This window comes from Hyalella azteca, unplaced genomic scaffold, assembly GCF_000764305.2.
Source record: "Hyalella azteca isolate HAZT.00-mixed unplaced genomic scaffold, Hazt_2.0.2 contig9398, whole genome shotgun sequence".
Lineage (NCBI taxonomy): Eukaryota > Metazoa > Arthropoda > Malacostraca > Amphipoda > Hyalellidae > Hyalella > Hyalella azteca.
In genome coordinates, this window is record NW_025939472.1 from 134,144 (window position 1) to 148,594 (window position 14,451).

The window sequence follows — 14,451 nt, forward strand, 5'->3', positions numbered from 1 at the left end:
GTATGGAGCAAGGTAATACGCTAAATATTGACCATTTAACTGGCTTCAATATACAAAAACACTTCAGGAATGCAGATCTTCTAAACATTGAAGAGTCACATAACAGATAAGTACTCATTTGGTTGATTGCCAACAACAGATAATCACCTATTGTGTCACATTACAAAACAAACAATGATCAGTTTATACTGCATAGAAAATACATATTGCTGGTCAAAAGGTTTGCAAAATTCTATAATCTCATTTTGGCTTTGTACTGAATTAATTTCAAAGCTTCCCAGTGACTTAAATTGTATTTGATTGGCTGCTTTGAAAAAGTATCTATATAGAGGTGTAAGGTTTAAATTAATCAATTTGAAATTCTTGAATAAAAGTTTGCATGCATAATCCAAATACCGTACCGGTACATCAGAATAAAAAGAGCATAATTAGACCATACAATTTATTTTGTCTTTTCTCTCACATTCCTTTTAATATAACTTTTCTTTTGTCTGTTTCAGGTGAAGTTTGGTACTAAGGATTTACCTAATGAGCTGCTACATTCTTTGACACCATAGTTCTATTTGAATCAAATTTATATGTTAGAAAATTGCCGTTAGTTCATGCTTTGTTTGCTGTTTCAATTCATGAATAACTTTTGTCTAGCCAACTAATTATTGTCTGTTATGGATAGCACAGAAAGCAAAACCACTGCACAGCACACACAAATCGATGTAAGTCTAATGTCGTGTAAGTCTGATGTAGTAGTACTTTCAATTAGTGAGTGGAGAGCATGTAAGCTACAATACATTTTAATTGTTGTAGGTACTAAAAATCTATGTTATACTCATGCTGTAAAATCTATATACCGGTATTTGCATACCTATGCATGTGCAATGGATTCACTGAATGACTTAATTAATTTAATTAATTTATTTTTATATAATTCATATAATTTATATATAAATAGATAATTTAACACAATATAAAAAGGACATGTATAAGGATATGGTATATAAGCTCTAAGGATATTATGCATCTAGCAAGAAACTCTTAATAGTCATCCAGAAATTTTCTATGTAACTAACTTATTTGCTTTCTGAGAAGTTATGTTTACTGAGAAGCTATGTTCATACTGAATTTTTTCACTTTTCCCAACTTGCTGTACAATTTCACTAAAAAGTCTTTCTACTGCATATCCATGTACGTATATACCTAGGGACCTAATTCATTACTTGTGTCTAAATAGCCTAAAATTTCTGTTGAATCAAATCCAATTATAATTTAAATCACTCCTTCAACTTATTTTGATCATTTTTTCTGATGTTATTGTTATTTAATAGGATTTGAGCTTCACCGCCAGTGGCAGCCGGGATAACAATTTGCCTGACAGCGATGAAGTCGTCGGTGGTCTTGCAGGAGCTAATTCCTTATCTAGCTCAGCCTCCTCGCCTGCTGGCAGGCTATGGCCAGCCACTTCCTCTCCAGCAGATAATGTAGCTCATCAAAATAACAGCTCCTCTCCTGTGGGAGAAGAGCAAGAATTCACTACTTATCAGGAAGATGAAAAAATTGCTGTACCCCAGGCTGATGTAAGCATTTACTTTAGTTATTAGTATACCTATATTCTTTTTTAGTTTACTGGTTTTTGAAGTATTCTTCCTATGTAATTTTTATTTGAGTGCCAAGTTTAAAGTGGCTTTGATTGGTCATTGAATCATTGCATTACATAAAAATTTTGCAGCAACAAACTGAACTAAACTGAAATATTTCCTTCATAGTTTGAATTAAACAACCATTTTTCACAGATGCTGCCATATAGGGAGAAGGCAATTACCATTTTAAAATAGAAGTACTATAAACCAAAATTTTTGTGCATTTTTCAGGGCATATTCAGCTTCAGAAAGCTTTGGGCATTCACTGGGCCTGGCTTCCTAATGAGCATTGCTTACCTGGACCCTGGCAACATCGAGAGTGACTTGCAGAGTGGAACTATTGCTGGCTTCAGTGTGAGGATCAATTAAATTTCTACTTGAAACTTTTGTCCTATTAATCTAATTTGTAATTTCATTTCACATAATATTTCATATATATGGGTTGAATAATTTGAAAATTTTAAAGTACAACTTATTCATAGGATTTGAATTTCAAAATGATTGATTTCATGAGAAGGTACCGGTACTCTCAGAACTGGTAACACTTTTTCCTGCTGTTCCATCTCTCTTCATATTTTTATTTATTTTCCTAGAAGAAGCTCAGGTCGGTATGTTTTGATTAATTTGTTGACTGTTAATAATATTCCCTAATGACATGATGGTTATGTTCATGACTGAATATCATGATTGTTATATTAATAACCTAACGTATTATAAACCTAATGACATGATGGTAATATTCATAACCTAATCCCATGATTGTTATAATAACCTAACGTATTATTAACCTAATGACATGATGGTAATGTTGATGACCTAATCCCATGATTGTTATATTAATAACGTAATGACATGATGGTTATATTAATAACCTAACAATGTGATGTTATATTAATAACCTAATGACATGATTGTTATATTAATAATAACGGTAAAAAACCTAATGACACAATTGCTATATTAATAACCTAATGACATGATTGTTATAATAATAACCTAATGACATGATGGTAATGTTGATGACCTAATGACATGATTTTTATATTAATAACCTAATGACATGATGGTAATGTTGATGACCTAATATCATGATTGTTATAATAATAAGCTAATACCATGATGATGTTTTAGTTGCTGTGGGTGCTGATGTGGGCGACGGTGCTCGGTCTCCTCATGCAGCGCCTGGCCGTCAGACTCGGCACTGTCACGGGGCTGCATCTTGCAGAGGTGAATTTATCTCACTAAATTCAATCTGAATTTGGCTGTAATGTTCTTTTATCAAGTATTCATGTAATATACATACAAAAATGTACGTATTTATTGAACAATAAGTATAACTGAAGATGCACCTGCTTGTTGTACTAGTCACTATTTCATTTCTCAAAGTTTATTTTTTTCTTCAGGTTCTGAGTTGTCAAATTCATCTAAAATAGCCGAAGAAATTCCATGTATGTTGCCCAAATTTATTGGTGAATCTCTCATATACAATTTTTTGAAATAAAAAATAACGACTGTATTTTTGTTACCGTAGCATTACTAAAGGCATAGTATCCCATGACTAAACTTAATGTCTATTTTTACAACACTTCTCTTTAACTTCACTTCTTGTCTGTCTGTCTGTCTGTCTGTCTGCTACAAATCTTGTAATCGAAATTTAATACACTTCTACTTTTCCTATGGATCTGAAATTTTGCATACTTGTGTGAAGTCGGAGGCAATGCACGAATCAATTAACATAATAAATAATTTTGAAAAAAATTTATATATTACAAAAAATTTACATATATTTAAAAAATTGAGAAGGTTATTTTTTAATTTTCGAAAATTAGATGAGAAATTCTTTGTACTGTGTACATTTGTAAGATTGGAGATACTGGATTCTTTGGAAGTGTTGTCTTTAAAAAGTAGTTTTTAAATGTATATTATTCCAATATCACTTGTGCAAGCAAAGAAATAAAATGAATAAAAATGAATCAAAGAATATATTTCTTCATGCCACTATTTAATTTTCCTGGCATGGAAAAGATGACGTCACCACACTATGTCATGCTAACTACATTAACTATTGTGCAAGTCAAGCAAGAGCAACATTCTTGTCATGCCAACTCTGTAGACATATTTTGAATGACATTTTACCATTATATGCCTTCTACTTTAAAAGTAAATTTTCTCAATCACATTTCAGAAATGAATTCTTCCAAATGGCCTGAAAAAAATGTACTCGTGCTTTATAGCACAAATTTATTTGCAATAAGTAGGTATATATTATTTAATAGTATACAATATAAAATATGTTATGCATATTATTATAGATATAACAATATTATCTGCTTAGTAAAATTCTGGTCTGAATGTGCTCATGCTTTGTAAATTTAATGCATGTTTATCTTGTAAAATCTCGATACTTACAGTTTTTTTCAGCTAAACCTCTTATACATTAAAGCTCAAGATTCATTTTCTTTGATTTGTTTGAAGACATTTTATATGGGCTTTTGGTGCGCTCTTGATAGGGTTTAATGTTTTTATTCTACATAGCTTCAAATGTTCTTATTCTTCATGGTTTTAAACATTATTAAGGTTGTTCATGTTTATAAATGAAGCTGTACGGTAGAGAGTCTTTGATTAGCAATCTTGATTGATATTCAGGCGCTCTCAAGTGTTATTTACATGACTCATGTTTCTGTTTAAAGTTTGATGTGATTAACACATTTTTGATGTTATGGTTAGAATTTTTCCATGCAGGCTTGATTGGAATTCATTATCTTTATTATTATTTGGTAATTAAACATATTGTTTAGCCATCTATGTTCTGTGCATCTTGAATAAATTCCTCACCTCTTACTCATTATATATACTATATAGGTATATATATAACATGCCATAGCACCTTCGCACATTTTTTTGTTTGTTTTCCAGCGTCTACATATGTTTGCGCTTGATTTTAATCTTTTCTAATTTTGACCATTTTATTGTTTGGGATGCATTTGTATTCAGTATTCCGCTGTGGGGCGCCATTCTCAGCACAATATTTCATATCTTCAGCAGTATTTGTTGAGCGTAAAGTCTTGTTTATAATATCTTGTTCTGTTCAGGTTTAATTTACATCTTTCTTCATGTTCAGTATCCCGCTGGGGGGCGGTGTTCTCATCACAATCTTTCTTATCTTCGACAGTACCTATTTGTTGAGCGTAAACTCTTGTTTATGATATGTTCTTCTGTTCATCTTTAATTTACATCTTTCTTCATGTTCAGTATCCCGCTGTGGGGCGGTGTTCTCATCACCATAGCGGACACGTTCACATTCCTCGCGCTGGACCGCTATGGCCTGCGTAAGCTCGAGCTTTTCTTCGGGATTCTCATCTCTGTGATGGCCGTCACCTTCGGGTACGAGTATGGCGTCGTCGCGCCCAACCAGGTGTGTGTATAATTGTTATTCTCTCATTAATTAGGTATATAATGCGTTCATTTTTAAGAATTATGTTTTGTTTTGTTCGTAATCCTAATATAATTATAATTCTCTCATTAATCATATAATGCGTTTATTAAGAATTATGTTTGGTTTTGTTCGTAATCCTAATATAATTATAATTCTCTCATTAATCATATACCAGTAATGCATTCATTTAGAATTATTGCAGTTTTGTTGGTACTCCTCATACCTATGCCAGTAATATATTTCTTAGGTTCAACCTGAATTATTGCTGTAGTTGAGTCTCACGCTGATAAATGAGTGGTTCTTTGTCCAAATACCTAGCCATGCACTTTTTCCTCTCTTGTGGGTCATCCTAAACCTGTTTGCCCTGGCATAAAATATATCAGTGCTGTGTGTTCTCTTTGCTTACCCGCTGTGTAAGAAACTGTGTCAGTACCATTTGGCCAATTTGTCTCATTCATTTTTTGAGTGTTGGTTTGAGCTTTTGACGTGACTGCATCTTTAAATTAAATTATGGCAACGCTCGATCTAATCAAAGATTACTTGCCATTAACGAATAATTTTTGTTTATGAAATTTGAAACAAATTTGTTTATTTAAAGTGTATAGCGTTTAATGTATCGTAAGGTAAAGTATATGTATATATCTGTGAATTGAATTTATAGTGAATGAACTGGAGGTTTCCACAGTAATTTGGGTATCAAAAGCATCACATAGTATTGCAGTAGGCATTATTTGCTCTTTAAATTGCATTTTTCACGTTCAATTACCATTCCATTTCCCCCAAAAAATTCATTCACATAAATCTTAAAAACATAAATTTCCACAAACCTGACAAAGAAATCAATATCGTCGTTTTCCTAAAAAAATTCACGTATATCCCAAAAAACATAAATTCCTATGAACTTAAGACAAAAAAATCAATATCTTCATGACGTATTTTTTGGCAGGCGTCGGTGATGTCGGGCCTGTTCATCCCGGGGTGTCGGGACTGCGAGCCCGGGGCCGTCCTGCAGGCCGTGGGCATCATTGGGGCCGTCATCATGCCCCATAACCTGTACCTGCACAGCGCCCTGGTCAAGGTAATGACCTGTACCTGCACAGCGCCCTGGTCAAGGTGATGACCTGTACCTGCACAGCGCCCTGGTCAAGGTGATGACCTGTACCTGCACAGCGCCCTGGTCAAGGTAATGACCTGTACCTGCACAGCGCCCTGGTCAAGGAAGCCAACAAGTATTAACGTGTGTCCTTCTTGTCCTCCGACAGTCGCGGGTGGTGGACAGGAGCAAGAAGGAGGAGGTCAAGGAGGCCAACAAGTACTACATGATCGAGTCCTGCATCGCGCTGCTCGTGTCCTTCATCATCAACGTGTTCGTGGTGTCCGTCTTCGCTGAAGGACTGCACAGCAAAACCAACCAGCAAGTTGTCAGTAATTTTTTTTATTCGTATTCACGCTTCTCTATAGTTTCTTTAAGTATCTTGAAGTTTACCACTTTTCAGCTGTTTTAAAGGCAGGAATTGTTTATAATTGTTATAATATAATAATATATGTGTCTATGTATACTAAATTAAATATTTGTTGTATTAGTTTCTAGTGCCTCAGATAAAATTAAGGAAAGTCTCAATCTGAAATTCCGAAATTTCTATTTGATGTTCTAACAAATCTTGTAGTTTATCATGTCACACGCAATTAATTTTAGAGCAGAACTTGTTAATTAATATTTAATGAAGGGTTTAATTAATGGAAAAAAAATTGTTCACCCCCCAGCACGACATTTGTGTTGCCGCCGGCAGCGAGGATGCCGACATTTTCCCTGCCGTGAGTTTCTTCCTGCATCTTAACGGGCTAAAATATAACTTAAGTTGTATTTATTTCAAATAGAGTGAGTGCATCGCAAATCTTTACAATAAGTCATAATGGTTCGTTTCTTTATTAAGAGGTGCTCGTGCCTTTGATACAATGAAAGTAAGGCTCACTTGTGTTTCAAATAATATTTTAAGAGTACGTATGGTAGATGTATCATTATGCTGTAGCCTGATGTGTTCGAGGTTCTCGGAACAACCTTGCGCAAATACATACCGTAGTGGGTATGTGTATCTATAACGTGTAATATATATACCTAATTTATTTCCCGGATTTGTATATGTTCAAATACGGCGTTCAGAATACCGTAGCTCTGAACGTGCCCACAAACGTGCACGATATAAGCGTATCATCTTTGATGATATGCTATAATGCTAAATGATGTTTTATGTGATTTTGACGTGTTGCTGTTGGGCTCATGTATTATTAGAAATGCGTGTTTGTTGTTCGAAAAACAATTTTGTTTATAAATATTGTTCCGTACCATGTGATTGTTGTGTCGTATCATGTGATGATTGTCATCATTATTGGATGATTGTGTCATCATGTGATGATTGTTTTATCATGTGATAATTGTATCTTAATCATGTGATGATTGTATCATCATGGGATGATTGTATCATCATGGGATGATTGTATCATCATGTGATGACTGCAGAACAGCACAGAGCTGGTGGAGGCAGACATCTACAACAGCGGGGTGTTCCTGGGCTGCGCGTTCGGCGCGGCCTGCCTACCCTGACGGGTACCGGTACCTATGTTGGCCAGTTCGCCATGGAGGTGCGTGATGAAAATTATATGATAGAATACTGTACAATATACCTAATAAACTTGATACGTTACAGACACTGTAGAATATAGTACACTGCATTTCATTATAATACTACACAAAACACTCTTTTTGCTCCACAATGATGGAAACCTATGTTGGCCAGTTCGCTATGGAGGTGCGTTACAAATATTATATAATTGAATACCGTACAATATAATAAACTTAATACAGATACGGTAGAATATAATACACTGCATTTGAATACAATACACTTGATCACCCTTCTCGCTCGACTCTGATGGGTACCAATGTTGGCCAGTTCGCTACGGAGGTGCGTGATAAATATTATATACCGTAATTGAATACTGTACACTATAATACACTTGATACAAATACTGTAGAATATAACGTAGTACTCATGTCAATATAGTATTTGTACTACATTTCGAAACAATACACTTGAACACCCTCTTCACTCTACCCTGATAGGTACCGACTACCTATGTTGGCTAGTTTGCCATTTATGTGCATGCTCCCCACAAATACGCCATGAATATGGAATGTGCAACTATATATAAAATGCTATTTGACTTTGTTGAAAATCTCAAGCCATATGTCGCGCTCCATATGTTGGAAGCCATAAAGTTAAGTTTAAATTACGTTATCATAGTTTACACTTGTGTCGAACGCAATAATTTCCCAAATTGAGGTTTAGCAGATAAGGTATTTTGTTCCTTTAAAGAGGATATTACAAGGAAAGAACACGAGATTGCTGCGTCTCTGTTGCAAAATATATACGTGAAAGATTTTGTAAATCCTATCAATCTTGTTTCATGATTAAATTATTTAACCTGTTCTTCTTTGTATTTAAGTCTCAAAATATTTAGTCTGTTCAATGCTTTAAAATAATCTTTTATATTCTTCAGGGCTTCTTGAACCTGCGATGGAAGCGATGGCAGCGAGTGTTGTTCACCCGAGTCATTGCCATCACTCCGACCTTCTTCATTGCCTTCTACCAGGTAGAAATTGTTAATTATAAATTTTTAAACATTATATAATAATAACATCTCATTCCCCTATTCTAGTTGCTCCATATACAACACGTACCTACTTGTCCGCTTCTCATTAATACATTTGACCTGAATGGAGTTCATGTGTTGACTTCAGATATATCTATAATTATTTCATATATTTATAATTATTATTGAAATTATTCATTAAAGTAAGTTGTAGTATTTTTAAATTTGTCAGGTTTGATGAGAAGATGGAAATACTTATTTCAATTGTTATCATTCATTTATCGGTATTATTAATCAATTATTTCGTAGATTTTGTAGTTTTCAGATTAAGATTTTATTTGAGAATTTGCAGCAAATGCCTGTTCGTCATAACTTGATTTCTATGTCAATATTTGCTTGATCGATCGTCTGTTATTTTTTATCTTTTTTTTTTTGCTGGCTGAACATCGAGAAAATAACGATTACGAGTGACGTGTTGAAAGCGTATTTTCTTTTTGTTGTTTAATAATTTTTCTCGTTGAATAATTTTTTTGTAAGAGAAAAAAATTTGTCTTTCCAGTAAGTTGAGAACCTGTTCGCATTTTATTCTCCTCTATTTATTTTCATTGGATACATTATCTTCTCACCGTTAGCATAATTTTCTCTATCAAACGTTGAGAACCATCTTTTCTTCCTAATTTTTTTCTTATTTTCGCTGGATATTTTTTCTTCTTACCGTTAACATATTTTTCTCTATGAAACGTTGAGAACCATGTTTTCTTCATATTATTTTTTTCATTTTTACGGTATATTTTCTTCTCACCGTTAATGTAATTTTCCATTTACAGGACGTTGAGAACTTGTCCAACCTGAACGACTCTCTCAACGCTGTAATGTCGCTCCAGCTTCCTTTTGCGCTGCTACCAACCATAACCTTCACGTCCTCCACCAAGATTATGGGACAATTTGCTAATGGAGTGTTAGTACATTAAACTCATACTCAATATATCTCATCATATAGCCATCCCTATTCTCGCTTTGTTAGAATTGGCATCATATTTACATTACTATTTTTACTTTGTTTGTATTATATATACCTGATTATTTAAGGATAGTATCACTTAACATTCGATATCTTTTGGTTAGGTACTTTTGTTGAAACGCATTCAACTGTATCAAATTTAAATTCTTTCATTAAAACTATTCGATAATATTCTTAGTATGAATGCTGATAAGTATAACCATTGATTATTTCAGTTAACTGTTTTTCATCTGAGGTGGAAAACAGGTTAACCAATGTTGGTAATGCTGGTTAACCTGGTCGGTAATACTGGTGAACCTAATCGACTGGTTCGTTGTTGGCAATAACATACCTAGCATACAAACGCATGTTATTCACTGCTCTCAAAAGAGAGCAATCGAAGCCATGATCGAGGAAATGCAGCTGGAATATCTAAGCAATGGTTTAAATAGATTGGTAGATTCAAATTATATAAATGTATAAATATAAATTTACTGCCGTCTGGTCCTTACCGGTCAGTCAAAGTAGATTAAAAAAACTGCAATATCAGAACAATTATCGTAGATTCTGGAAAAACTCGTCGAATGTTCAAGCAATGATCGTAGATTAAAAAAACTATAATGTTCTGCGATCTTAACTTGCTAACTGAGAACCTCTGATGCACAGGTTCATGAAAGTGTTGTCGGTGTTGCTGGCTGTGGTGGTGATCTCGATCAACCTGTGGTTCGTTGTGTCCGCCATCCATACGGGACTGAAGGGCTTCTGGTGGCAATACCTCATCATCGCGGTGCTCGCCACCTTCTACTTCGCCCTCATCGCCTACCTCGTCATCTTCCTTGTTTACGCCTTCGGCTTCACTGCCGTCAGGTCCATACCGGTCAGTCTGTCCTCGGTTCTTTTATTAGTATTAATTTAACTAAAATTGAAGTAATTCTATTATTTAATTATTATTTTATTGTAATTTAAATTACATTAGGTATAGGTAATGTAATTTGGCATCTTCCTTGTGTATGCCTTCGGCTTCACTGCCGTCAGGTTCATACCGGTCAGTTTCTCTTAAATCTCTTTTTTTATTACCTATTAATTATCAAAAAATAAATAAGTTATTATTATATATTTCCTCTTGAGAAGAAGAAACGGAGTGTTTGTACAACTCTTCAGTCAATGACACACAAGGATTCACTCAGCACAGACCGGTACTGCACTTCCATCGCCGCTCATTACTAAGAAAAACGAATGATAGTGGCCAGAATTACGATTTTAGTCTTCGATTACCACATATTAAGTACGAATGAATTTTTTATATATGATGGCAGGTAACGATATCGTGTTAATTCGCTCTAAGTCTGGGCTGAACACTGTAACCTTTTTCTATTGGTTGCCTTACGCACTTGATTAGGTAGTTGTGCGAAATTTTCTTTCATGTATATATAATGATTAAACGATTATTCGATGGAGCCACGCCTTATCACTGTGTAGTGGTGACTTATTATATAGCTCGTGTAAAGTTCAAAACGTGTCCTCGTCAGAAACACTTTATTACCGTAATATGTGTCATTAATTTACGTGCTTATGGTCGTTATCAATTGGATTAATCAATTTCGTTTTTTATGCTTCAGAAGAAGAGTGTTTTGCGTGATTTCATGTTGGATTAAATTATGGCCGTTGTTGTTCTCTTGTTCTGGATTCGTGTGTGTGTTTTCTGTTTCTTGAGAGAGACTTTTAAAGGTTTACTGTCATGACGCTTTGGAATGCATCGAGCATAAAGTTTTAATGATGTTACACAAGAATTTTGAATCTCTGATATGAAGAAGACATGACACTTTGATATTAAATTTAATGATCTTTAAGAATACCTAATTATCGCTCATTTATATGGAGAAGTATACAATGTTAAACAAAAAATAAGGCTATTGGGAATGAAAATGCAATTTATTAGTGGTGTTGAACCATAATAATTTATTGTACGTATACAATAAACGCGTTGCTTGCCTGATGCCACCGGTTAGCTGGTGGGGCCCGCGCTGCCTGACGACACCCCGGACCTGTCGCTCATACCTGCCCCGGACCACCGCCCGGAGGAGTACGATCCATCATCCCTTTCTTTATGTTTCTGATCTTCTCGTAGCTATAATACTCTATGGTAGCTGTGTTACTATTGCTTTCTTTACTCACTCTATTTTGTATTTTATGTTTCTGATTTTCTCATAGCTATGATATTACATAGCTGTGTCACTATTGCTTTATTTACTCAGTCTCATCGCTTCTTTTATCTTTCTGATATTCTCATAGCTATGATATTCTATAGCTGTGTCACTACTGCTTTCTTTACTCACTCTTATTCTTGTATTTTTTGCTTCTGATGTTCTCATCGCTATAATATTCTTCTATAGCTGTATCACTATTGCTTTCTTTACTCACTGTTATTCTCGTATTTTATGCTCTTGATATTCTCATCGCTATAATATCCTACACATGAGCCGTATCAATACTCCTTTCATTACTTACCCTTATTCTTGTCTTTTATTCTTTTGATGTTCTGATTGCTGTATTATTCACCCTTTCTTCCTCTCTGTACTCACTCTTTATCGAGTTCGTTCTGCTGTAATATTCCTCATTCCTTCCTTTCTTTCTTTACTCACTCTTTGTCTTGTTCTTTCCACTGTATTATTCCTCATTCCTTCTTTTTTTCTTCACTCACTCCTCGTCTTGTTCGTTCCGCTTTCTTATTCATCATTCCTATCTTTCTTTCTATGCTCACTCTTTACCTTGTTTAAGATGTTTTTCATGTTCTCATAATTATCAATCTACTTTTGCTTCCATTATTTTCATCGATCAGTTCTCTCAGTTCTGTAGCTACTGTATTGTTCGTTCAATTATTTTATTTGTATTAAATTCTGGTATCAACGTGGTTCTCATTTTTGTTGATGTTTGCTATCTTTCTATTCTTATTAAAGTTATCTTGCTTTCTTATTTGCGCAGTTACGTTTAAAACTGCTCGTTTTCTTGTTCTTATATAATGGTGTTCATTTTTCGTTGCGTAGGTATGCTTGTACAATGAATTACGGTAGTTCAACCATTATTCCGATTTTAGCCCAAGTCTGTTATATTTCCAGTATGGTTGTGGACCATTGAACGATCACCGTGTGTTGCTGGAGGTATTCAATTATGAGCAATTATATGAAAATTATTGCTGATTATTATTAATTCTGTCCCATTTTCTTTAAGTGCATTTCTTGAATTACCCTGAGACAGTGAGGCCTGTGACTCAGTGAATTATAATGACAAACGTGATTCATTATTAACTGTGGTGTAAATATTAACAACTATTATTAGGTTTGCTTAATGGCATAGCAATTTTATAGTTGACTGTAGAAGCTGTGGTCTCTAGTTTTGAAGCTAATGTTATTTTACACGTTATAAATAACGTCATTGTAATGAGAGAAGAATAGTTACGGACAACTTAAAAGAAAAAGTAGCTAAATACATGAATGTTTCCACTAACACGCGCTCTATCTTTTATTAAATCTTTTATTTATTTCCTATGTTTTATAATAACTGATTTTTTATTTTTGATTTATGTCAATGATTTGTCTTTACTTAGTTATTTGATTAATTTTTAATGTAATTTTAATTATTTACCATACGGTATTTGTTATAGTTGATTTTTGTTTTCTATGTTATACTACGATAAAAAAAAATACCATACTAAATTTTTTGTTACATTAATTTTACAGGGAGCTGGTGCCAAACTTCCTACTAATTTTAGTTGCATTGCATTTGGGTTTCTTCTGTGTTTTTGACGCAGAAATCTCCTTTCGTACCCATAATAAATTTTTTTTTGCATTTAATGTGGCAAATATTTTTGCATGGTACTATTCAATTTTGAATGTCTAATAAGAACGCGGTATTTCTAAAAAATGGATGTTACTGTCGTGTAAAATGCCATCATGCTGATTATATTGCGAATATTTTCACAAATTTGAGTATGCGTATCTGAATACGTGATGAAGAAAAGCATGAGTGTATGTAATAGTGAGGTAATGTATGTAATACCTCACTATTTCTTGCCTGATAATCAAGTGTAGGTGAGGTATTTCTGTTACACCCGATAATGAAGTGTATAGTGACGTGTTCTTGCACTTGATGTAGTGAGATAGTGAAGTATATAGCGACGTGTCCCTGCACTTGATAGTGAGATAGTGAAGTGTAAAGTGACGTGTTCTTGCACTTGATATAGATAGCTAAATAGCTGAAGCGCCAGTAAATATGTGGCCACTAAACTAAACTAACTTGCATTTGATAGTGAAGTAAATAGTAATATTTGTGTTGCTGTGCAGTACATATCCGAGCATCTGAGTAACTACGACCTCAACCACTATGACACAGACTGGGACGACCGCCCGGCCACGTCTGCGACGGCCCTGCAGCCGTACGGGTGATTCCTTTGTTCTCCTGCCTCCGTTCCCTGTCCTCTGGCCCCGTCTCTTGTCCCCTGGCCTCCGTCCCCTGCCGTGTCCCCGGCTCCTGTCCTCTGCCTTTTCTTCTTGTCCCTGTCGCCTGTTCCCCATCCTCGCCCCCGTTTCCTGTCTCCTGCCCACGCCTCCATCCCCCTGTTTCTTGCCGTCGCCTCCAGCCCCTGGTCCTTGCCCTCGCCTCCATCCCCCTGTTTCTTGCCCTCGCCTCCATTTCCTGGTCCCCGCCCTCGCCTCCAGCCCCTGGTCCTTGCC

The 14,451-nt window shown here is 35.0% G+C and overlaps 1 protein-coding gene across 1 annotated transcript; it reads left to right on the forward strand.

Annotated features, from left to right (window-relative positions):
• Positions 1–500: 500 nt before the first annotated feature.
• LOC108682466 (natural resistance-associated macrophage protein 2) lies at positions 501–14,153 on the forward strand (the record flags this gene model as incomplete). Its single annotated transcript, XM_047882013.1, is given in 15 exon segments — positions 501–713; positions 1,323–1,571; positions 1,866–1,988; positions 2,766–2,862; positions 3,925–3,968; positions 4,807–5,049; positions 6,017–6,148; positions 6,333–6,491; positions 6,835–6,885; positions 7,589–7,664; positions 7,667–7,710; positions 8,629–8,721; positions 9,549–9,679; positions 10,388–10,598; positions 14,062–14,153. Coding segments are annotated over 15 exon segments (1,793 nt in total), but the record flags the coding sequence as incomplete, so codon positions are not given.
• Positions 14,154–14,451: the final 298 nt, after the last annotated feature.